The 26,513-nt window shown below is 35.7% G+C and overlaps 1 protein-coding gene across 5 annotated transcripts in view; it reads left to right on the top strand.

The window, feature by feature from the left end:
• Nucleotides 1-26,513, top strand: part of NCKAP5 (NCK associated protein 5) — a 1,042,158-nt gene that overhangs the window by 472,304 nt on the left and 543,341 nt on the right. For all 5 annotated transcript variants that reach the window (XM_061199363.1, XM_061199362.1, XM_061199380.1 and 2 more), the window contains one exon: nt 3,960-4,023. In XM_061199363.1, coding sequence (XP_061055346.1) covers nt 3,960-4,023 — 64 coding nt within the window. The remainder of the gene's footprint in view (nt 1-3,959; nt 4,024-26,513) is intronic.

Raw genomic sequence — 26,513 nt, 5'->3', positions numbered from 1 at the left:
TTTGACAAGCACCTATACCATGTGATGTTTCCTAATAGTGTGATAAAGGAAATCTATTTTAAGGATAAAATAGTGATGTTCCTAACCTTTACACTGTATTAGGATTATTTTTATCATTTAGTAGGATGATAGTGATAAGATAGACTCTTGCTCTGTTTCTAGAAATGTCTTCTTTGTGCTAAACTGCTCTTCTAAAAAATTAGTAGGCTATTGGTATATATATTAAATCTTTCTCTGAAGATTCAGCGATCAGAAATGATGATTCCAGGAAATTTTCCAGAACATTCTTCCATTTCTAGTTCTGTATCTATCTTTGGGGCGAAGTTCTCAAAGTGTGGGCCTGGGACGCTGGGTGCTTCCAAGACCCTTTTAAGAGATCCACAACGTCAAAACTATTTTCATAAGCTAGTATTTGCCTTTTTTTACTCACATTCTTTCGTGGGTGTGTAGTGGAGTTTTCTAGAAGCTATATGACGTGCTCTCACAACAAGTTGAATGCAGAAGCAGATATGAGAATCCAGCTATCTTCTGTTAAGCCAGATGTTAAAGATATATTTGCAAAATTTTAAAGCAGTGTCACTCTTCTGATGAAATTTATTCTTGTTTTGGAATATAATATTTTTCATAAAAATGTTTTACTTATGTTACCATGGGTTTATTAATTTTTAATGAATTTATAGGTAAATTTTTTTTAAACTACCTGTTTTCATTTATATATGGTAAATATCTATGAATGTAACCTACTTGAACAGAACGTCTTTTGGTCAACATCAGTAGCTATAACCCATGTAAACGAGCTCTTTTGGGTCCTCAATAACTTTTCAGAATGCAAAGGGGTCCTGTGGCCCAAATATATGAGAACTGCTGTACTATTATCCCCTCATTCAATGTTCTTATATAGGAATTTACTTTGTTGATGCTTACTCAGATATTTACCTGGTAGTCCATGGAAACTCTGCTTATCATAATTTTAAAATGTGTGTAAAAAGCTTTTGTGGCCAACTAGAACCAGAAGGTGCCCTGTGGGAATCATTGTGTATGCGTGTGTGTGTTGTGTACTCATAAATGCAAATTGGTAGTTATTAGAAATTCTATCATGCTAGGCAAATTGGTGTTAGATTCTGTGTCTGATTCCTCACTCAGCAAATCGCAAACATTTATTTTGTTTCTACTAAATGGCCCTTAGTAGGTGTTATAGAGATGGGCTAAATGTGATCTCAGCATTCAGGGCAGCAGCTGGTACAGTGCTATACCACAGCTACACCACACTACACCAACTACACCACAACTGACCACGTGCAAAAATGCATCAATCAGCAATTTTGGTTGCCTCCCTTGTGGTCAAGGAGGAACTTATGGGCTTATTTAGAGGAAAAGATATACTAAATAAACAGTCAAGGAAAATATAAGACAATGTGGATTAGAATTTAGACTAGAAGTTAAATGTCTCCGTATTCAGTATACAGAGAAAACAATGAGTTCAGGTATTGTTATATTAACTTAATTATCATCCTTAGTACCAGAGTAGCTTCTGGGTTCTCTTTATTTAGTTTCATGGAGTTATACATCCCAGTGAGAAATAATTTATAGATTATTTTGGTAAAAATTTTGACAGTGTAATAGTAGACCTTTTAATCCATGAATGTGGTGTGTGTGTGTGTGTGTGTGTGTGTGTGTGTGTTTATGTGTATGTATAAAATCTCCTTTAATTGTTCTAAGCAGTGTTTTGTGGTTCCTATGTAGCAGCTTAAGTCTTTTATTACATTTATTCCCTAAGTATTTATGTTATTACAGATTCTTTAAACTTAATTTTCCAACTGTGTGATGCTAATACATAAAAACATAATTGATTTTTGTATATTGACTTGTATCCTGTGACTTTGCTAAATTATTAGTTGTATTGTTGTTTTGTAAATTCCTTAGGATTTTCTGGTTAGAAAATTATGTCATCTGTGAATATAAACAATTTTACCTCTTCCTTTTTGTTATTTGTGTCTTTAATTTCTTTTTCTCACCTTATCAAACTAGGTAGGAGTTATGCCGTCTTTGAACTTTCATAAATGAGATCATAAAATATATGCTCTTCTGCATTTGCTTATTTCACTCAACAGTATTGTTGTGATGAGGTCTTGATTATTCCTTCTCAGTAGTTTATGGTATTTCAATGTATAACTATGTTCAGCTTTATCCATTCTACTGTTAATGGGTGTGTGCATTTTCAGTTTAAGGTTATTACAAGTAGTCCTCCTATAAACATTCTAGTACATGCCTTTTAGTGAACATATATATGAGTTTCTGTTGAGTTTATACCTCAGAGTGGACTTACTGAGTCATAGAATATAAAGTGTGTTCTTCTCTATTTTTTTTGTCCTCATGAGTATTTACCATGTGTTTAATTTTCATATTAAGCCAGAAGTCTGTCGCATTCTTCTCTTCCCTCTGTCTTTTCATCTGCTCATCGGGACTTGTGTCAGAGAACACGTGTAGGCTCTCTGCCTTGCTTACCTCAAAAAGAGGCACGTGACCCCATCTCTCTCTGGCTTCTTCCTGCTTACCTTTTTGCCCCTCTCATAGGGTATAAGCACAGGTCCTGCTGTAGGCTCCCAAAACTTGTATCCCCCAAAAGTCTCCTGATTCTAGTTTTCTTCCTTCTAGTCTGTGTCTTTAGGTGTTTATTCAGAGAGAGAACTATTCCTACTAAAAAGCTCCTCCACTTTAGCCAAACTAAAATATTGGGTTGGCCAAAAAGTTCGTTCGGGTTTGTGTAGCATCTTACTGAAAAACCCAAATGAACTTTTTGGCCAACCCAATACATGCCTTCTTGATAGTCTTGGGCATTTCAAAGACACAAGCAGTTAGAAGGGGAGAAATCCTCTCCCTTCTCTGGGATTCAGGTTGCTTCCTCTCTGTTTGCATGTAGCTGAATCCTGTGTAGAGGGAGGGCTGAGGGATGAAATAGCTTCACACCTCGATAGCAGTAGAGGATTTCAGGGAAAATTCTTGCTAGAACTAAGATTTGAGAATTACTGGAAGAGTTCACTTATCCCTACTTCGTCTCTCAACTAGTTTAAGAATAATTGAAAAGCTGGCCAAAATGAAGATATCTGTCACTTTACAAAAGTAGTCTTAAAATTTTGGTGAATATTAGATTTTTTTGTAAGTGAAATCAGAATTGCAATTATAAAGGACACAAAATGAACCCTGTTGTGAACTAAAGAATACTTAAATAATCTGACTTTCAATTCCATATTTTCATATTTCCTAGACCCTGAAAAATGACATGCAGAATTTTTATTTAGGTTTTGAACTAAGGAGAACCTAAAGTTTGATTGTAATATTACTACTTACCAGCTGGGGGCTCCATATGTTATTTAGCCTCTCTTAGCCTCAGTTTCCACATCTATAAAATGGGGATAATAAAACCTATTATAGGGTTGTTTTCAGGCTCATATGAGATCGGGTAAAATGCTCAGCCCCATGCCTGTTATGTAACAAGCCTGCAAAGGATTTTCTATTTTTATTTCGAGAATGGTACAGAGTTACATTTTGTTTGCTATATTAAATTCAGTATCAGCACAGGGCAACAAAATAGATAAGAATAATGAAAACTATTTATGAGCAAAATTGATACAGAAAGAACAACTGAAATATTTTCGCCGCGGAAAATTTATTTACAAATGATATATGTTAATAAACTTAAAGGGAGGCTTTGAGTTGGCATTGAGCATTCATTTGGCTATTATAAAATCCAAGGCAAAAGATCTCTTTCATGACATGCAGTGAAAACAATGCACTCATGACCAATCACTTTAAATATTTATAGAAAGTTTAGTGGAGGAAGTGAGCTAAACCAAGGAAGGGATTCCTCTGGAGACCTCAGAAGAATGTTTTGAAGCCAGGCCAGTGTACCTCTGCCTTGAGAAGGATGGTCAACTAATCATGTGCTTTTGCTTCTCCAGGGAGAAGTTGGCTGTGGCCCGACTGCAGAGAGAAGTTGCCCAAAGAAGAAGTGAGGGGGCCATGGTAAGTCCCAGCTGGTCTGTCCTGATTCCCAACCTCCCTTCCGAAGTCTCTGGCTTGAAAGGCATTTTTGTCTCATTAAGGATTTCAAAGGAAAATATTTGCTTGTAGCAAACTGAATGCTGTATTGGTAAATAATATGTTTATAATGCAGTTTAAACAGATCTGCCATGTGCTGAGAGAGCGGGCAATATTAATTGGGAAAAAGAACTCTTTGAGCTTTAAGGAGGATGTTCAAATGTTCAAAGGGTTGTAAGGCTTTATTTCCTGAAGGTCTACTGGATGCCCAGGCTTCCAGCTGTGAGCACAATGTCCGTAAAGGAGCGATCTCAGATTTTTCAGATAAGGACAGTGTAACTTAATTCAAGCCTCTCAGTTCTTCGAACCTGAAAAATAAACAGCCTAAAAGAACACTCAGCTGTTTGCTAATGTAATTGTCTTTTATCGTCTTCCTTCTCTCCACTCTTTGTGGTGTAATCTCCCTGTCCATTTCAGTGTGTGCCATTTAGGAAACTGATGTTTCCTTGTGTTTTGAATTGTACTGAAAATCAATATGGTTGTTCTGGCCTGTAGCAACTTCATTTTGTAGACTTTCTTTGCCAAAGTATCTGCCTGCGTGCCCCTCTAGTATCAGAGATGGCTGTCGGGGGACCTGGGGAATGGACTTGTGTGGGTTAACTGCTGCTGCTATCTCTGAGAAAAAAATATGACATCAGATTTTTTCCCCACGTATAACAAAACAATGGCACGCGTGCAACTTTTCAGCGAATGCTTTTTTGAAAAGAGAAGCCGCACATTTTCAGGCCCTGAAAGCTGCTTCCATTTGATTTCATGAGAGTTAATTGACAATTCATCTGCTGAAAAGTGTAAGAAATTTGTAAAATAAGCTGGCCTTGAACTTCTCTCAAGAGGGAAGGCAGAGGGCTGGAACAAGAGGTTGAATGTTGAGTGGATTCTGGAAGGTTCCGTGGCCCTTGAGCATGCTGAAATACTTGGTGATCATGTTGTTTGCTCTGCTAGTGATCTTAAGGCAAAGAGAATCTTGACTGTTCCAACAATACGATGAAGCTGCTCGCAAGCATCTTTGAGCAATGACATGGGAATAAGTTGAAGAAAATGAAGGTTTAGTTAAATGGTGAACTGAAAATGTTCAATCTGGACTTCTACTGCATTGCAAAATGTTTCTGAGCTAGGCCATTCTGTAATGTTTCCATCTTTGTTCAGGCTAGCTAGCTCCTGTTCAACACTTCATCAGCTATGTTCAAAGTGAAGGTGAAGAAGTGACAGCTTTTCTAGGTCTGTTTATTCATCCTTAAAATGAGGAAGTTGGGATTGTATGATTCGCAGCCCTGTGAATGAGCGTTTGTTCATGTAAAGTTTTTATAATGGGAAGATTTTTCTGGTAATAACTAAATGTTATTTAAGTTCATAAGAACTGGCCCCTAAAGAATGTATCTTTCTGATTCTGACATTGAATGAGCCTGAGTTGAAATCATCTCAGACAGATAACTGTCGAGTTTTTCATAAAACGAAACCCCCTTTAAAAACATTATAGAAGTTATTGTTCAGTGTAGAAAATACCCAGAAAACACCGGCAAACAAAAAGTGACTCTGGTTGCTCAAAAACCAGCTTTGGAAAAGTTACCAGTGTTTTGTTACTCATCTTTAAATAATGTTAATGAAAAATCACATTTATGTATTGACTGATTTAACAAATAAGTTATGGAGCACCTAACCCTAACCCTACCCAGCACTATTCTAGGCATTGGGGAAGCATCAGTGGAAAAAACAGACAAACATCTGAGAGCTTACATTCTAGTCGTTGGGGAGACAGGTATTTGATGGAATTACCGTCAGATGGTGGAGGCAGCTATGAGAAAATAAGATCAGGGTAGGGGAAAGTGGGATGCTAGGGGATCAATATGAGTGTTCTTAGTAGTAAATCACTGAAAAGTTAGTATTAGAGGGACGTTGAGGAGGAGAAGGAGTGAACCATGATGATAGTTCCAGCAGGGGTTAGCATTCCTGGCGGGGAGGTGAGCAAGTTCAAAGGCCTGGATTGCCTGAGGAACAGCATGGAGAAACAGGATGGCTGGAGGGCATGAGGGAGAGGATGAACAGTAGAAGATAATTCACAGAAGTGATGGGGGCAGAGGGGTATGTCATCAAGGTCCCCAGAGATCTCTGGCTCATGCTCTGAGTGACAGGATCCATTGGAAGGCTTTGAGTGAGTGCCCTGATGCCATCTGATTTACTACTATTCATACGACTGTTTCCCCCAATTCCATAATTGATCACATCTCAATTCTTTAGAGACAACTAAGCCCTGATTTTTATTTATGTCCTTTATTTTGCTTTTTTCTCCCTCTTTCTCGGTATTTTTTCCCCTCTTTCCTTACCTAGTCATTCCCCACCCCGAATTTTCAACTTAATTATATGCTTCAGCTTTTCTGCTCCTAGGGTTCATTTATTTCTGAAGGCCTGATTCTTTCAGTATCTGACAGCTCCTAAAATCAGGCAGTTCTATTAAGCCTCTAAATTTAATTCTTGCTGTTATGAGCCCAGAACTTTTCTTACGTTTTTAGCAGAAATGGAAAGCAGTTCATCAAAACCAGCTCACCTTATGCTTTTAAAGAATAATATTTACAGTATGCTATGTTTTATCCACATGAAAGGAAAAATGGTATGTATGGAAAAAGTTATATAAGTATTTTCAAAATGCTATATAATTGAAGCAGATAATTATTTTAACAATCATCAGTGAACCTGTTATAATCAAAGTCTTTAATGCAAAACATGGCCTTTTAAAAATTTGACTATGCAATAAATCTTTCTACTTATAAGTTTTTAAGGTAGTACCCAAGGCATCATTTTTGAGAGATTTCTTTTATTTTTTTTTAACACACTGTTTATTTTGGAACAATTTTAGACTTCCGTGAAGTCGCACACCTGCATACTCTTTAACCAGTTTTCTAGTGTTAATACTTACGTAACTATGGTGTAATTATAGAAACTGAGAAATTAACATTGGCACATAACTATTAACTAAGTTCCAGATTTTTTTGGAATTTCACCAGGTTTTGCAATAATGTCCCCTTTCTGATTTAAGATTCAGTTCAGGGTACTGCATTGCATGTAGAAAGATTTCTTTTTGCTGGCTGATTGACACATGTGGAAATAAGAGAGAATATGGATTTGGGAGTGAGGCAAGTCTGGATTCAAAGTCCAGCTCCATCATTAGTTAGCTATATGACCTTGCACACATTCCTTTATGGGTTTTTAACAATTCTGCCTGTGCTTTTGTTCTGTTAACTCAGGTCTTTACTTGGGAGAGCTATCTTTGAGTATATTATACGTTTCCTATTTGTTTCTTTGTTCTTTATTTGTTCCTCCACGAAATAACTATTGCCATTGTTTTCATACTTACCTTTCATTATTTTTCACAAACTGCTATAAGATCATGTTTCTCTTTATCCTGGGAGATTGTATTTCAGCTTGTGTTCTCTATCACTGGCTCAATTTACTGCAAGATCTTTTCTGTCCGTAAGACTTTGATGTCATCTTAAACTTTGTTATATGTAAAAAAGGCCCCTTCTACCCCAAGAGTATATTCATTCCCAGTATCTTGTAGAATGCATCTAGTTTTTATTTTTCTATATGTAAATCTTTGCATATTCTAGGTGGAATTACATTGGTGTGAGGTAGGGATCAAAATGAGTGTTTGCCCAAATTAACTGTTCAATAAATGGTGTTGGGAAATTAACTAGTATCTAACCTTTACTGTCGCATTTACCATCTTCCAAATTCAATCCCTATCAAGCCGCCTCAATTACTGGATGGCTTATTCTTTTCTATTAACCTTATTTAGTCTATTCTTACAATAGCCTAAATTGTTTTAATTACTAGAAATTTGTCTATTTAATATTTTATAGGCTGAATTCTTTCTGATTATTCTTTTTTATCCAAACTTAAAAAGATAATTTTATTTATTGAATAGCAATCAGGGTTCATGAGTTAAAAATATGTATTTGGATTTTTTTAAAAAAAGTATTTTTATATGTATTTATGACACAGGAGTATCTCAGAGACTATTTCAAAATGACATGAAAAATGGCTTAATATGTTTATTTTTTTTACATTTGTATTAAAATTTTTTTAAAGAATGTCACTTCTACCACTGTGAGTTTGTTTTTTATTAGTATCTCAAGAACACTAATATTCTACCAAACATAATTTTTTTAATGTTTGGTTTAGTTATGCAAAGTTAACAACACTGTGTGGTTCCTTTTCATCCCATTCTGTTTGGGAAAAAGAAAAATATCCATTTTTGATTACTCATCTCAAGACACTAAGGAAGCATAGTATCCCCATTTAACCTGTTGTAGGATTCCCTTTTTTCCTACATCTGGCTATTCAGACACTGGCTGGGTGTTACCATACTGTACCATCAGCTAAATTCAAAACCATATCCTCTTGTTTTTTGGCACAAGAACATCCAAGGAATAACTGTCAAAGATTAGGATATTTGACAGTTGTATCAGGAATTTGAGAAAAAGCAGAGAAGAGTTGGAGGAAGTAGGGAGATCAGAATCCTTGGACCCTCTGTGACATCCTTGCTGGAGGATGGGGCAAACTTAGGTCAGCAGAATCCCTCGCCAGATCTTATTCATTCAATGCCACAGTATGAACAGCCAGCTGTGGTGATATCTGGAGTTAGCTGGATTCACTGATACAAAAAACACATTAAAGAAACTTCATGCCTGTGGACCCACAGTTTCTAGTGGGTCTCTGTTTAACTGCAGGGTTCTCTTCTTCAAATATCTGCATAGTGTTTGAGAGCTTTAGTCCTAGTCTTATTTTTAACTTGTTGGTTCCCTGCCCTGTGCAGCATGTGAGTTTATTTTCCCTCTTAGTCATTTGTAGAAAGCAAAAGTCACAGTGTTAAATAACTGTTATTTAAACAAGAAGAGATAATTTCTTTTAGTTTAAGAGACGCATGTAGAAATAGGAACATTGCAAACAACCCAGGTGATACTGCTTTGGTGAGTTTTCAGGATTTTGCCCAGTGTGCCCTTCCTCTTGGCATTGCTGCACAGCTGTGTGGACAGCTGTATTGTCTGGCTTCTGGTAGACAAGAGGGCAGCCAAGAAGGGAGATTCACAGTTTGGAAACCCAGAAGTAAGGGGGCCTGAAGCTGTAGTACCTAAACATGTCAATTCCTACTGCTAGATTTCTTGGGGACAGGTGTTTAGTTTTGTTTCACAGCAGTGCAGTGGGTGATACAACTGATTTTCTAACTGTTAGTAGTCAAAGAAGGAGGATTAGGATTACAGGGTGAACTAACCTATTTTTCTGTTTCTTTATTTTTTTTTTTGAGATGAAATTGACATATATCATTATATTATTTTGAGGTATACAACATAATGGTTCAATATATGTATACAGGTTTCCCCTGCTATCTGAAAAGAGAGCATTCCTATGAAACCTTTAGTAAGCTGAAATGGTGTAAAGCGAGACACAATTACCTTTTTTTGTAATAGTAAAAATATTTCTTTGGATTTCTTTTGGTTAGTGAAAAAAAGTACAAATGTAGGTCTTTCATAAAAGTGAAGTCGTGCAAAGCAAACTTTTAAAAAGCGGGGGCTACCTGTATTTTGCGAAACGATCACCACAGTAGGTCTAGCTAATATCCTTCGCCACACACTTACAAACTGTTTTACTTGTGATGAGAAATTTTAAGATCTACTACTCTCTTAGCAACTTTCAAATATAAAATACAGTATTATTAACTATAGTCACCATGCAATATATTACATCCTCAGGACTTTTTTTAATAAATTTATTTATTTATTTATTTATTTTTGGGTGTGTTGGGTCTTCATTTCTGTGCGAGGGCTTTCTCTAGTTGCGGCGAGCGGGGACCACTGTTCATCGCGGTGCGCGGGCCTCTCACTATCGCGGCCTCTCTTGTTGCGGAGCACAGGCTCCAGACGCGCAGGCTCAGTAGTTGTGGCTCACGGGCCTAGTTGCTCCGCGGCATGTGGGATCTTCCCAGACCAGGGCTCGAACCCGTGTCCGCTGCATTGGCAGGCAGATTCTCAACCACTGTGCCACCAGGGAAGCCCAGGACTTATTTTAAAACTGGAAATTTGTACCGTTTGACCCCCTTTACCCACTTTGCCCACCCCTCCCCTCTCCCTGCCTCTGTCTTTGTATCTATGAGTTTGTCTTTTTTTTTTTTTTAAGATTCCACATCTAAGTGAGATCATGTGGTATTTGTCTTTCTCAGTCTCACTTATTTCACTTAGCATAATGCCCTCAAAGTCCATCCATTGTTGCAAATGGCAGCATTTCCTTCTTTTTTATGGCTGAATAATATTCTGTTGTATATACTGTATACTAGAGTTCCTTTATCCATTCATCCATCAATGGACACTTAGATTATTTCCATGTCTTACCTATTGTAAATAATGTGGAAACGAACATGGAGGTACATATATCTTTTCAAGATAGTGATTTTACTTCCTTTGAATAAATACCCAGAAGTGGAATTGCTGGATCATATGGTAGTTCTGTTTTTACTTTTTTAAGAAACCTCCATATCGTTTTCCATAGAGTCTTTACCAATTTACATTCCCATCGATAGTACACAAGGGTTCCCTTTTTTCCACATCCTAGCCAACACTTATTTCTTGTCTTTTTGTTAATAGTCATTCTAACAGGTATGAGATGATATCATATTGTGATTTTGATTTGCATTTGCCGAGTGATTAGTTATATTAAGTACCTTTTCATGTACCTGTTGCCCATCTGTATGTCTTCTTTGGGAAAAGGTCTGCAGGCATCCCTTGGGGATATTGTAGGTTTGGTTCCAGACCATTGCAAAAAAGCGAATGTCACAATAAAGTGAGTCACATGAATTGTTTGGTTTCCCAGTGCGTATAAAAGTTATGTTTACACTGCACTGTAGTCTGTTAAGTGTGCAATAGCATTATGTATTAAAAAAAAATACATACCTTAATTTAAAAAATACATTACTGCTAAAAAATGTTAACCATAATCTGACAACACAGGATTGCCACAGACCTTCAATTTGTAAAAAACACAAATATGAAACACAGTAAAGTAAGCACAAAAAAACAAGCTATGCCTGTATTCAGATTTTCTGCCTATTTCTGAATTGGATTGTTTGTTTGTTTGTTTTGCTGCTGACTTATATGAGTTCTTTACATATTTTGCATGTTAACTCCTTAACATATATATGATTACAAATATTTTCTCCCATTTAGTAGGTTACCTTTTAATTTTGTTGATGGTTTCCTTTGCTGTGCAGAAGCTGTTTAGTTTGATGTAGTCCCCTTTATTTATTTTTCCTTTTGTTGCCTTTGCTTTTGGTGTCAAATCCAAAAAAATCATCACCAAGATTGATCTCAAGGAGCTTACTGCCTGTGTTTTCTTCTGTGAGTTTTATGGTTTCAGGTCTTATGTTCAAGTCTTCAATCCATTTTGAGTTAATTTTTGTGTATAGTGTAAGATAGTGGTCCAATTTCATTCTTTTGCTTGTGACTGTCCAGTTTTCCCAACACCATTTATTAAAGAGACTGTTTTTTCCTCATTGTATGTTCTTGCCTCCTTTGTCATAGATTAAGTGACCATATATGTGTGGCTATATTTCTAGGCTCTCTATTCTGTTCAATTGATCTATGTGTCTGTTTTTATGCCAACACCATACTTTTTTTGATTATTATAGTTTTGTAATACGGTTTGAAATCAGGAAGCATGATGTGTCCAGCTTTGTTCTTCTTTCTCAATATTGCTTTGGCTATTCACATTTTTTTTGTGGTTTCATACATATTTTAGGATTGCTTGTTCTATTTCTGTGAAAAATACCATTGGGATTTTGATGGAAATTGCATTGAATGTGTAGATTGCTTTGGGTAGTATGTACATTTTAACAATATTAACTCTTTCAAGCCATGAGCACAGAATGTCTTTCCATTTATTTGTTTTTTCTTCAATTTCTGTCATCATTGTCTTAGAGTTACATTTGGTTAAACTCGTTCTTAGGTATTTTATTATTTTTGATGTAATTGGATTGTTTTCTTAATTTCTCTTTCTGATCATTTGTTATTAGTATATGTAAATCAATCAATTTTGGAAAAACTTGGTTATAGTCTCATGAGAAGCTTGGACTTGTCTCCTTGTGTTAATATATTGATGTTAGCAGCGGTCATGGCAGTTGAGTTTAAAGTATCATCCAAAGAAGAGAAGCATCTTGGACAACACACCATTCACAGTGTTTATCGTTAGCTGAAATATATCCATAATATATCTCTGGAAATAGAACCAGGGGTGTTTTTCTCTTGTTCACAACAGCCAACTTCATGAGTTAAAAAGCCAAGTAGACATGTCTTTCTAAGAGTTTAGAACGGTAGGTGCCAAACTTCAGGACATGTTTCTGTATATGTGCTAAATTTTGGAAATAGGCCCTGCGTATTATTTTGTTCATTTAGCTGTTCAGCTTATCCAAGAGAAAATAAAATGAAGTCATTGCTTTCATAAAATTTATACTATAAAATACTTATTGCACAAATACATCAATGTCATACTTTTCATGATCTCTGTTCACAGTCAGTAATACCAGAAATCAATAATAACCCCTCAAAGCAGAATAACTTTGAAATTTTTAATAAAATATTTTGTTATTCGCTTAAAAAAATGTTTGAAGTACAGTTGATTTACAATATTGTGTTAGTTTTAGGTGTACAGCAAAGTGATTCTGATATATATATATATTTTATTCACTTTTAAGCAAATAAATTATAAGAGAAATTAAAAATATTTAAGCTGAATGAAAATGAAAACACTCCATTTACACAAACTTAGGCAGTGTAATTAAATCAGAACTTATGGTGAGATATACACCTTTAAATGTATGTAATAGGAAAAGATTTTAAATTAATCAGTCATTTAACTCAAGCAGCAATAAAGAATAATAAGCATAAAGAGAGAAGAGGAAAGAAATAATGAAATAAAAAACAGAAACCAATGAAGTACAAAATGAAAAAATAGTGCAGAGTTTTCAGCAACACTAATTTATCCACATACACATAAAAATTATAAGACAATTAGACTTGTGACCACTAACTGGGTATTTGACATTAAGAATTATTGTCAATATATAGATATAAACTTGATATTATGGTCATATGTTTCAAAAGAGTTCTTACTGTTTAGAGATATACAGAGAAATATTTGCCAGTGAAGTACTGTGATGTCTGGGTTTACTTCCAATAATACTGAAAGAGGAGACTAGCTGGAGGTGTAGATGAATCAAAATTGCCTATATTTGATAACTGTTGAAGTTGACTGTATATTATACATTTTTCTACTTTTACAAATGTTTAAAATGTTTCATGATAAAAAGTTTTTTAACCCCCTCCTCGCCCGGAAAGCTGCCAGGCTCTGATGATTTTACAGAGGAGTTCAACCAAACCTATAGTGAAGGAGATAATATTTTATACAAATTGGTGCTGAAAGAAGATGAAAGAAGTATCCCCAACTCACTGTTTAAAAAGTAAAAGCTAAACTTTTCATTTGAGAAAAGTTATACATTTACCAAACAATTGCACAGACAGTAGAGAGATTTCCTGTATGCCCCATACCCAGTTTCCCAATTATTAACATCTTATTGTTTTATGGTGCATTTGTCACAACTAAGGAACCAATATCGATATATTATTATTAACTAAAGTCCATTCATTGTTCCCATTTCCATCGTTTCACCTCATGTCCTTGCTGTGTGTCAGGATCCTATCCAGGATAGCCATTACATTTTCTCATCTTGTCTCGTTACGCTCTTCTTGGTTGTGGCAGATTCTGAGACTTCCCTTGTTTTTGCTGACCTTGACAGTTTTGAGGAGTCCTGGTTAGCTATTTTGGGACATTTGTCTCAGTGAGATTTGTCTGCTGTTTTTCTCATGATTAGACTGGGATAGATTTGGGGGAGGGAGACCACAAGTTAAAGTGCTGTTTTTATCACATCGTATCAAGGTTGCATATTATCACTATAACTCATCGTTATTTAGGTGAACCTTGATCACGTGGCTGAGGTAGTATTTGTCAGGTTTCCACTGTGAAGTGTCTCTCCCAACACCCCCTTCCATACCGTCCTCTTTGGAAGGAAGTCGCGCTGCACGGCCCACGCTTCTGGAGTGTGCAGTCGTGTTCTTCCTCCTGAGCGTGCAGTATCTATGTAAATTATTTTGAATTCTTCCACATGGGAGATTTGTTTGTTCTTTCCTGTTTATTTATTCAATCGTTTATATTACTATGAATGCATTGATATTTACTTTTATACTTTGGGTTATAAACCAACATAAACTACGTAATTTTGTTGCTCTATTTGTTCAGCTTTGGCCATTAGGAGCCCTTTTAGTTGGCAGTCTTGTCCCTCTCACACACTATCATCATTGTTTTTGTTTGTTTTCCTTTCCTTGCCTTGCCTGTTCTTTTCTTTTTTTTTTTTTTTCCTTTCTTTTCTCTTTCTTCTTAGCACTTTCTTACTTTCTGGTTTTACAAGATACTTCAGGCTCATCTTGTATATTTCCCTCCCGCAGTCTTAGAATCAGCCACTTCTCTAAGGAGCACTGGTTTTATTTAATGGACAAGGGTATTTGAAACCAAGATCTGGTTGCTAGGTGCCAACTCACTTTTATGAGGCTTATATAAAGTGAGATTTATTCCGGGAATGCAATGATTGCTTGACATTAGAAAATCGAGGGGGCTTCCCTGGTGGTCCAGTGGTTAAGACTCCGTGCTCCCAATGCAGGGGGCCCAGGTTCAATCCCTGGTCAGGGAACTAGATGCCACATGCTGCAACTAAGATCCCACATGCCACAGCTAAAGATCCCACACACAGCAACGAAAATCCCGTGTGCTGCAACTAAGACCTGGCACAGCCAAATAAATAAATAAATATTAAAAAAAAAAAAAGAAACTCGATTAAAATAATTGACAGCAGTTATAGATTAAACACAGAGAACAAAACCTCAACAGATACAGAGTAAAACATTTGATAAAATTCAATACCAATTCACAATAATTTTAAAAAAATGTAGTCAGCCAAGAACAAAAGGATGTTTTCTTAAATTGATAAAAGGTGTCCATGGAAAATCTTTAGTAAAAATTGTGCTTAATGGTGAAATGGTAGAAGTATTCCTTTTAAAATCCATAACCAGACCAGGATGCCACCTGTCACTGCTGCTATTTATTTTTATACTTCTGGTCCTAACTAGCATACGATAAGTAAGTGATGTAAGGGTTGGGGAAAAAGCAGTTTGTATTATTTGCAAATAATGATTGTCTAAATAGAAACTTCAGACAAACTTTTAGAAGATTGCTGGGTATAAGATGAATATACAAAAGTTAATAGAAATCCTGCATATCCGTCATCAACTCTTAGAGTCGTTTTAAAAGACAGTACTTAAAATAGTTTTTTTAAAGGCATCTAAGAATAAATCTAAAAAGGAATACATAAGATATTGATGGAGCAATTGTTAAAGAGTATAAAAGAGGAGAGATAAATTAGTGGAGAGATGGGCCATATATTCTTGGAAGGGAAGACTCAGTACCATAAAGGTATCCACTTACCCCAAAGTGATTTATATATTCCATGTAATTCTAATCAGAATCCCAAAGGAGTTTTCACAGAATACAAAAAGCTAATCTAATATTAATATTTAAAATGTAGGGGGTTTTTAATAAATTTATTTTTTTAATTAATTTATTTTTGGCTGTGTTGGGTCTTTGTTGCTGTGCATGGGCTTTCTCTACTTGCAGCGAGCGGGAGCTACTCCTCGTTGCGGTGGCTTCTCTTGTTGCGGAGCACAGGCTCTAGGCGTGGGGGTTTCAGTAGTTGTGGTGCACAGGCTCAGTAGTTGTGGCTTGCGGGCTCTAGAGCTCAGGCTCAGTAGTTGTGGCGCACGGGCTTAGCTGCTCCGCGGCATGTGGGATCTTCCGGACCAGGGCTCGAACCCTTGTCCCCTGCAACGGCAGGCAGATTCTTAACCACTGCGTCACCAGGGAAGTCCCAAAAATGTAGGATTAAGTATAGATGATATGATTTTAAGGAAAGATAACAGGAGGTGTTGTATCCTATCACACATGAAGATTTATGATAAAGCTAAAGCAATTAAATCTGTGTGGTGTTGGGCAGAGATATCCAAATAAACCAGGAGAACAGAATGGAGAGCCTTGAGTAGGCCACATGTAAATAGGAATCTATAATGGAAGTAGAATTACAATTCAGTGAGGAAAGAATGGACAATTTAAAAAGGCCACTGTGACAATTTATAGAGTAAATTACACAATTTCATTGCTACCAGGTACAATGCACAGAAGTAAATTTTGAACGAATCAAAAACTGAAAGCAACGTTTTAAGATTTTTAGAAGTTAATATAAGGAAATCTCCTTATAATATTGAAATAGGGGAGGATTTTAGTTTAAAAAATAAAGGGAAAAAAATGAAGGAAGATAAAATGTACAAGGAATAAAGAGAAAGATTGATAAATCTTAGTACATTAGGAATAAAAACCTTTGTTCAAAAAAAAATAAAAGAAAAAGAGATCTTTAGCAAAGTGAAAGAGTGAGCTCCTGGCTGGTATAAGAGATTTGCAAGGCAAACCAATAGGAAAGTACCATGACCATAAACATTTAAATTTTTCTTGTTCAGAAAAATGCAGAATATAGACGAAAACATCACTGGGATAGCATCTCATGCCTATCTATTTTGAAACAATTTTAGAAGTCTGAAAATGCCCGTAGGCAAGCATATGTGGAAACTGGAACTCTTCTGTATAGTTGGTAGTAGTATAACTGATGTAAACATTTAGGAAGCCCATTTCGTGTTACCTAGAAAGAAGAATGTGCAACACAGCCTGCGATCTAGGAATTCTACTTCAGTGCTTTGAACCTAGAGAAGCTCTAACATATATGCAAAGGGACTCACGTAAAGATACGCACTTTAGCACTGTTTCTGATGATGAAAAAGTCAAAACCGTCTCAAAGTCCCGCAGGAGGAGATTAGATGAGGCAACTGATTTCTTCAAATGGTAAAATAATATGAAGCAATTAAAATGAACTATATCTGCATGTATCAACATGGACAAATCTCAAAAACACTGCATTGATTATTGATATACAAGTAGAAGAAATCTAATATGTTTAGGAACAGCACACACCGAGTTGAGCATAATGAATACTTCTGCGGAGGGGGAAGGTCTTAAATTATATCCACTCATTTAATTTTTTAATGAAGCAAATATCATAAAATGTTTAAAAAATTTGGATAAAGTGACATCTTGTATTTCTGAATTTTTAAAATATTTTATTGTTAACAATATTAAGTAAATGTAAATGAAAATTTTGAAATTAAAAAATAAATATAGGGGTAAGGATGTAAGAGATATAAACTACTAAGTATAAAATAAGCTACAAGGATATGTTGTACAACACAGGGAATATAGCCAACGTTTTATAATAACTACAAATAAGGTATAACCTTTAACAATGTGAGTCACTATATTGTACACCTGTAACTTATATAGTATTGTACAGCAACTATACTTCAGTAAAAAAAATAAAGTTAACTATGTGAGGTGATGGATGTGTTCATTATCTTGATCTTGTATAATGTATCAAATGTAAATATATATATCAAATCATCACACTGTACAGTTTAAGTAGATATCAGTTGTTCCTCAGTAAAGTTAAAAAATTACAGAAATAAAAAATAAATCAGATCTGTAATACCATCAGAAGAGAAGATAGGAGAAATTAGAAGAAAATATTAGATTTCTCAGAGGAAACTATTAGAAAATATAAGTTGTTTTTATGATCAGGGCATAGTTAAGTCATGTCTCCACATGACACCAGGGCCATAAACTGTGAAGGGAAAAATGGAGAATAGATAGCTAAAAAGCCTTTACTTCTGTTGAGCAAAAGTTTACATAAACTGAGATAGTAAATTAAGCACGCTTTTTTTTTATTGCAACAGACATGATAGAAAGACATAAAATTCTAGGAATTGCCAGAGAAATCTTCAGAATAATGTTGTAGATTACATAGCTATGTTTTAAAAGTTGGATCAGTCTAGAGCCTCTAAGATTTTCCTAGGATTCTTTCAAGTAGAAATAGTGTTCCTGAAGAGAGTATTCTTAATCACCAGTTCACCTCTTGCTAACCTCAGGTCTAGTCCACAGAAGATTTAGGTTAAAATCTACACCTTCCTTTTATTGCAAGTCAGATACTAGAGATGAGAGACACTATTCTACCAGGAAACTTGGGAACTATTCAGAATTTGTTCCAGTTTCAAATAAGGTGGGAGTTTTAGAAGACTGCTTAATTACTTAGGCACAAAGAGTTCCATAGTCCTTCACGTGGCTGGAATGGCCTTCTTTGCCTCTGGGTTTTGTGTTTGAAAAGGGGACAGGGGCCTTCCCTGGTTGCGCAGTGAATCTACCTGCCAATGCAGGGGACACAGGTTCGAGCCCTGGTCCTGGAAGATCCCACATGCTGCGGAGCAGCTAAGCCCGTGCGCCACAACTACTGAGCCTGCGCTCTAGAGCCCGCGTGCCACAACTACTGAAGCCCGCACGCCTAGAGCCCGTGCTCCGCAACAAGAGAAGCTACCGCAATGAGAGGCCCGCGCACCGCAATGAAGAGTAGCCCCCGCTCGCCGCAGCTAGAGAAAACCCGTGCATAGCAACAAAGACCTAATGTACCCAAAAATAAATAAAAATAAAATAAATTAAAAAAAAAAATTTTAGAAAAAGAAAAGAAAAGGGGACAGGGAAGCGTAGGACAGCATGAAGCAAGGCCCTTCCCCTTCTTGTACTTAGAAAATTTGAAGTGAAATTTACATACAGTGAAACACATATCATAATGTCCAATTTGATGAGTTTACAAAGATGTATTCCCCTGTGAAACCAACACTCCAAATAGGAATACTGAAAATATAGAATATTTTTATTATCACAGAAAATTCCTTCTTAACCCTTCTCAGTCACCCCCCACCCCGACTCTTGCAGAAACAACCATTGATACACCTCAGATATTTTGTGTATTAGTTGCATGTTCCTGAATTTTATATATATGCTATCATACAGTATATATTCTTTTGTGTCTGGCTTCTTTCCTTCAGCATAATGTTTTTGAGATTCTTCATGTATTGTGTGTTTCAGTAGGTTTTCCTTGTGTTCTGGGTTTTTTTTTAATAGTCGAACGGTGTTTCACTGTATAAATATATCACAATTTGTTTATCCAGTTTCCTTTTGACAGATATATGGATTGTTTCAATTTGGTCTATTACAAATAAGGCAGCTGTGAATTCTTGTACAATTCTTCTTGTGGACCTGTCAGTCCATTATTAGATACATGATTTGCAAATGCTTTCTCCCATTCTGTTAGGTTCTTTCACTTTCTTCATGGACAGTGCCCTTTAAAACACAAAGGTTTTGATTTTGAAGAACTCTTTTTTTCTTTTGTCACTTTTGGTGTCATATCTAAGAAGGTTTTGCCTAACCCAAGGCCATGAAGATTTTCTTCTAAGAGCTAGTACTAGCTCTTACATTTAGGTCTGTGATCCATTTTGAGTTTTTTTTGTTGGTATGTGTTGTTTGAGAAGGGGGGTCCAACTTAATTCTTTTGCACGTGGCTATCCAGTTGTCATATCACCATTTGTTGAAAAGATTATTCTTTCCGCCATTGAATTGTTTTGCACCCCTGTTGAAAATCATTTGACATGAATGTGGAGGTTCATTTTGGACTTTCGGTTCTTTTTTCTTTTTGATGTTTTTAATAACAGCTTTATTGACATATAATTCACATACCATAACATTCACCCTTTTAAAGTGGACAATTCAGTGTTTTTAGTAGATTCAAAGAGTTGTGCAAGCATCATCCCTGCCTGACTTTTTAAAAAAGTTTTATTGGAGTAAGTATAGTTGATTTACCATGTTGTGTTAGTTTCAGGTGTCATCCCCAAAAGAAACCCTATACCCATTAGCATGGACTTTCAGTTCTATTCCATTGATCTATATGTCTGTCCTTCTGCCAGTACAATGCTGTCTGGATTACTGGAGTAATCAAGTAACGCAAGAGCTACTGTGCAGTAAGTTTTGAAATTGGGAATTGTGTATCTTCCAACCTCATTCTTCTTTTTCAAGATTGCTTTGACTATTCTAGGACTTCTGCATTTTGATATGAATTTTAGGGTCAATTTGTTAACTTTTTGTAATAAAAAAAAAAGGCCAGCTGAGATTTTAATAGGGATTGCATTGAACTGATCAGATTAGTTTTGCTGGTTATGGACTTCATATGAATGAATCTGAAGTACATACTCTTTCACGTCTAAATTCAGAGTATATTTTTGAGATTCATTTATGTCTTTGTATGTATTAATAGTTCATTACTTTACATTGCTAAGTAGTAGTTCATTGTGTGACTACACATACTTTATCCTCCTGTTGTAAACTTTTGGGTGGTTTCTAGTTTTTAGCTATTATGAATTAAGCTACTATGAACATTCATGTGCAAGTCATTATTATGGGCATATGCTTTTATTTTTCTTGAATAAATACATAGGAGTAGAATTGTTGGACCTTATGATAAACGTATGTTTAACTTTATAAGAAATGGCCATTGCGTTTTCCAAAGTAGCTGCTCTATTTTACACTTCCACCCAGTGATATATGAGAATTTTGGTCGATTGACATCCTTGCCAATATTTAGAACTGTTAGTCTTTTAAATTTTAGCCCTTGCAATGGATATGTGATGGTATCTTTTTTTTTTTATTGAAGTATAGTTGATTTACAATATTATATTAGTGTCAGGTGTACAACATAGTGAATCAATATTTTATGGATTATAATCCATTTAAAGTTACTATAAAATAATGGCTGTGGGACTTCCCTGGTGGTCCAGTGGTAAAGGATCTGCCTTCCAATGCAGGGGACGTGGGTTCGATGCCTTGTCAGAGAACTAAGATCCCACATGCTGTGGGGCAACTAAGCCCGGGCGCCTCAACTAGAGAGCCCACGTGCCGCAAACTACAGAACCCAGCGCTCTGGAGCCCACACACCACAACTAGACAGAGAAAAACCCACACGCCACAACTAGAGAGAAACCCGTGTGCTGCAACTAGAGAGGAGCCCTCATGCTGCAACGAAGAGCCCGCATGCCACAACTAAGACCTGACACAGCCAAAAAATAAAAATAAATTAATTAATTAGTTAAAAAATAAATCAAATAAAGTGAAATAATGGCTGTATTTCCCTGTGTTGTATAATATATCCTTGTTGCTTATTTATTTTATACATAGTAGTTTGTATCTCTTAATCCCATACCCTATCTTGCCCTTCCCTCATCCCCTCTCCCCACTAGTAATCACTAGTTTGTTCCCTATATCTGTCTGTTTCTGTTTTGTTATTACATTTGTTTGTTTTTAGATTCCACATATAAGTGACATACAGAATTTTTCTTTGTCTGATTTACTTCAGTTAGCATAATACTTTCTAGGTTCATCCACATTGTTGCAAGTGGCAGAATTTCATTATTTTTTATGGCTGAGTAATATTCCATTGTGTGTATATATACCACATCTTCTTCATCCATTCATCTATCAGTGGACCCTTAGGTTGCTTCCACATCTTGGTTATTGTAAATAATGCTGCTGTAAACATTGAGGTGCATGTAACTTTTTAAATTAGTGTTTTCATTTTCTTTGGATACATACCCAGGAATGGGATGGCTGGATCATATGGTAGTTCTATTTTTAGTTTTTTGAGGGACCTCCATACTGTTTTCCATAGTGGCTGCACCAGTTTACATTCCCACCGGTAGTGTACAGTGATTTCCCAAAGGAAGAAGTAAATTGTCACTGTTTGCAGATGACATACTACTATATGTAGAAAACCCTAAAGTCTCCACCAAAAAACTATTATAACATATAAATGAATTCAGTAAAGTTGCAGGATACAAAATTAATATACAGATATCTTGCTTTTCTATACACAATTAACTATCAGAAAGAAAAAGCAAGAAAACAATCCTGTTTAAAATCACATCAAAAAGAATAAAATATTATACCTAGGAATAAATTTAACCAAAGAGGTGAAAGACTCATTGTGATTTAATCTGCATTTCCTTGATGATGAAAGACGTTGAGCACTTTTCATCTACCTATTGTTCATTTATGGCTATTAAATTCTTTTGTCTATTTGAGAGAAGTAACTAGTTTTCCTGTTGAGTTGCATTATATATTTTTAACAAAAGTCTCTTGTCAAAATATGTGTTGCAGATTTTTTCCATTCTTGGTTTGCCTTTTCATTTTGAATAATGTTGTCTTTTGATAAGCAGAGACATTTTAATATTGATGAAATTGTATTGTTTTTCACAATTAGTGCTTTCTGTATTCTAAAAATCTTTGCCTACCCTATGTTGACAACAATATTATTTTGACTTGTCCTCTAGAAGCTTTTGTTTTTTATGCTTAGATCCATGATGCACTGGGACTTAATCCTTGTCAGTGGTGTGAGTTAGGTGTTAAGATTCATTTTTAAAAATACAGATATCCACATATTTTGTTATCATTTTTTGAAATGACTTTACTTCTTTTATTGAATTGCTTTGTTGCCTTTGTTGGATACCATTTGCCTCTATACGTACAGGTCTATACTTGGACTCACTTCTGTTCTTTCTGATAGATTTCTCTATCCTTTGCGAATATTGCATTGTCTGAATATTATGAATTTGTCGTAAGCTTTAAAATAAAATAGTGTAGATCTTTCAGCTTTGTCCATTTTCAGGGTATTTTTATTATTCTAAGTCCCTTTAAATTTCCTGTCCACATTAGAGTCTGCTTATCAGTTTCCTCAAAATACCTCCTGTGATTTGTTTTATAATAGTATTGAATCTTTAGATAAATGTGGGTAGAAGTGATAGCATAAGTATTAAAAGCCTCAGTATTGAGGCTTTTAATCCTTAAACGTGATATAAATCTCCATTTATTTACATCTTTGTTAATATCTCTCAGCAGTATTTTATAGTTGTCAGTGTAGAGCTCTTGAATATCGTATTGTTAATCTGACTCTACTTTCCAGGGTTTTGTGCAAATGAAATGAAACTTGTTCAAATTTTTATTTCTGAATATTTGTTGGTAGTTGTTTTGTTGCAGGACTGTCAAAATGATGTTCCACTTCCTTCAGGCTTCCAGGATTTCTGATAAGAAGTTTGCCATCATTAGATTTGTTGTTCCTCAATTTTGTTCTCTGGTTGTTTTGTTTGTGAATCTGGTTGCTTTGTATTGTCTTTAGTTTCCTGCACTGTGATAATGACGTGCCTGGGCGTAGATATCTTTGAAATTATCCTGTTGAGGTTCACTGAGCTTCTTGAATCAGTAAGTTTGTGTCTTTCATCAAATCATTTCTTCAATTTTTTAATCAAATTTTTGAATTTTATTTTATTTTTTATACAGCAGGTTCTTTTTAGTTATGTATTTTATATATATATTAGTGTATACATGTCAATCCTACTCTCCCAATTCATCCCACCACCACCCACCCCCCCCCCACCACTTTCCCCCCTTGGTGTCCATACGTTTGTTCTCTGCATCTGTGTCTTAATTTCTGCCCTGCAAACCGGTTCATCTGTACCATTTTTCTAGGTTCCACATATATGCGTTAATATACGATATTTGTTTTTCTCTTTCTGACTTACTTCACTCTGTATGACAGTCTCTAGATCCATCCACATCTTGACAAATGACCCAATTTCGTTCCTTTTTATAGCTGAGTGATATTCCATTGTATATAAGTACCACATCTTCTTTAGCCATTCATCTGTTGATGGGCATTTAGGTTGCTTCCATGACCTGGCTATTGTAAATAGTGCTGCAATGAACATTGGGGTGCATGTGTCTTTTTGAATTATGGTTTTCTCTGGGTATATGCCCAGTAGTGGGATTGCTGGGTGATATGGTAATTCTATTTTTAGTTTCCTAAGGAACCTCCATACTGTTCTCCATAGTGGCTGTATCAATTTACATTCCCACCAACAGTGCAAGAGGGTTCCCTTTTCTCCATACCCTCTCCAGTATTTGTTGTTTGTAGATTTTCTGATGATGCCCATTCTAACTGGTGTGAGGTGATAACTCATTGTAGTTTTGATTTGCATTTCTCTAGTAATTAGTGATTTTGAGCAGCTTTTCATGTGTTTGTTGGCAATCTGTATGTCTTCTTTGGAGAAATGTCTATTTAGGTCTTCTGCCCATTTTTTAATTGGGTTGTTGTTTTAATATTGAGTTGCATGAGCTGTTTATATATTTTGGAGATTAATCCTTTGTCCGTTGATTCATTTGCACATATTTTCTCCCATTCTAAATGTTTGATAGAATTTACCTGTGAAGCCATCTGGTCCTGAACTTTTGTTTGTTGGAAGATTTTTAATCACAGTTTCAATTTCATTACTTGTGATTGATGTGTTCATATTTTCTATTTCTTCCTTATTCAGTCTTGGAAGGTTATACCTTTCTAAGAATTTGTCCATTTCTTCCAGGTTGTCCATTTTATTGGCATGGAGTTGCTTTTAGTAGTCTCTTATATGTTGCTTTGTATTTCTGCAGTGTCCGTTGTAACTTCTCCTTTTTCATTTCTAATTTTATTGATTTGAGTCCTCTCCCTCTTTTTCTTGATGAGTCTGGCTAAAGGCTTATCAATTTTGTTTATATTCTCAAAGAACTAGGTTTTAGTTTTATTGATCTTTGCTATTATTTTCTTTGTTTCTATTTCATTTATTTCTGCTCTGATCTTTATGATTTCTTTCCTTCTACTAACTTTGGCTTTTGTTTGTTCTTCTTTCTCTGGTTCCTTTAAGTGTAAGGTTAGGTTGTTTATTTGAGATTTTTCTTCTTTCTTGAGGTAGGCTTGTATAGCTATAAACTTCCCTCTTAGAACTGCTTTTGCTGCATCCCATAGGTTTTGGATCGTCGTGTTTTCGTTGTCATTTGTCTCTAGGTATTTTTTGATTTCCTCTTTGATTTCTTCAGTGATCTCTTGGTTATTTAGTAACGTATTGTTTAGCCTCCACGCGTTTGTGTTTTTTATGGTTTTTCCCTGTTGATTTCTAATCTCATAGCACTATGGTCGGAAAAGATGCTTGATATGATTTCAGTTTTCTTAATTTTACCAAGGCTTGATTTGTGACCCAAGGTGTGATCTATCCTGGAGAATGTTCCATGTGCACTTGAGAAGAAATTGTAATCTGCTGTTTTTGGACGGAATGTCCTATAAATATCAATGTCCTATAAATATTAAATCTATCTGGTCTGTTATGTCATTTAAAGCTTGGGTTTCCTTGTTAATTTTCTGTCTGGATGATCTGTCCATTGGTGTAAGTGAGATGTTAAAGTCCCCCACTATTACTGTGTTACGATTTCCTCTTTTATAGCTGTTAGTAGTTGCCTTATGTATTGAGGTGCTCCTATGTTGGGGGCATATATAATTTATAATTGTTATATCTTCTTCTTGGATTGATCCGTTGATCATTATGTAGTGTCCTTCCTTGTCTCTTGTGACATTCTTTATTTTAAAGTCTATTTTATCTGATATGAGTATAGCTACTCCAGCTTTCTTTTGATTTCCATTTGCATGGAATATCTTTTTCCATCCCCTCACTTTCAGTCTGTATGTGTCCCTAGGTCTGAAGTGGGTCTCTTGTAGACAGCATATATATGGGTCTTGTTTTTGTATCCATTCAGCGGGCTTGTGTCTTTTGGTTGGAGCATTTAATCCATTCACGTTTAAGGTAATTATTGGTATGTATGTTCCTATTACCATTTTCTTAATTGTTATGGGTTTGTTTTTGTAGGTCCTTTTCTTTTCTTGTGTTTCCCACTTAGAGAAGTTCCTTTAGCATTTGTTGTAGAGCTGGTTTGGTGGTGCTGAATTTCTTAGCTTTTGCTTGTCTGTAAAACTTTTGATTTCTCTCTCGAATCTGAATGAGATCCTTGCCGGGTAGAGTGTTCTTGGTTATAGGTTCTTCCCTTTTATCACTTTAAATATATTGTGCCACTCCCTTCTGGCTTGTAGAGTTTCTGCTGAGAAATCAGCTGTTAACCTTATGGGAGTTCCCTTGTGTGTTATTTGTCGTTTTTCCCTTGTTGCTTTCAATAATTTTTCTTTGTCTTTTATTTTTGTCAATTTGATTACTTTGTGTCTCGGCGTGTTTCTCCTTGGGTTTATCCTGTATGGGACTCGCTGCACTTCCTGGACTTGGGTGGCTATTTCCTTTCCCATGTTGGGGAAGTTTTTGACTATAATCTCTTCAAATATTTTCTCTGGTCCTTTCTCTCTCTCTTCTCCTTCTGGGACCCCTATAATGCGAATGTTGTTGCGTTTAATGTTGTCCCAGAGGTCTCTTAGGCTGTCTTCATTT

The sequence above is a fragment of the Eubalaena glacialis genome, chromosome 1 (genome assembly GCF_028564815.1).
Source record: "Eubalaena glacialis isolate mEubGla1 chromosome 1, mEubGla1.1.hap2.+ XY, whole genome shotgun sequence".
Classification (NCBI taxonomy): domain Eukaryota; kingdom Metazoa; phylum Chordata; class Mammalia; order Artiodactyla; family Balaenidae; genus Eubalaena; species Eubalaena glacialis.
This window is presented reverse-complemented; position numbering and strand designations above follow the sequence as displayed.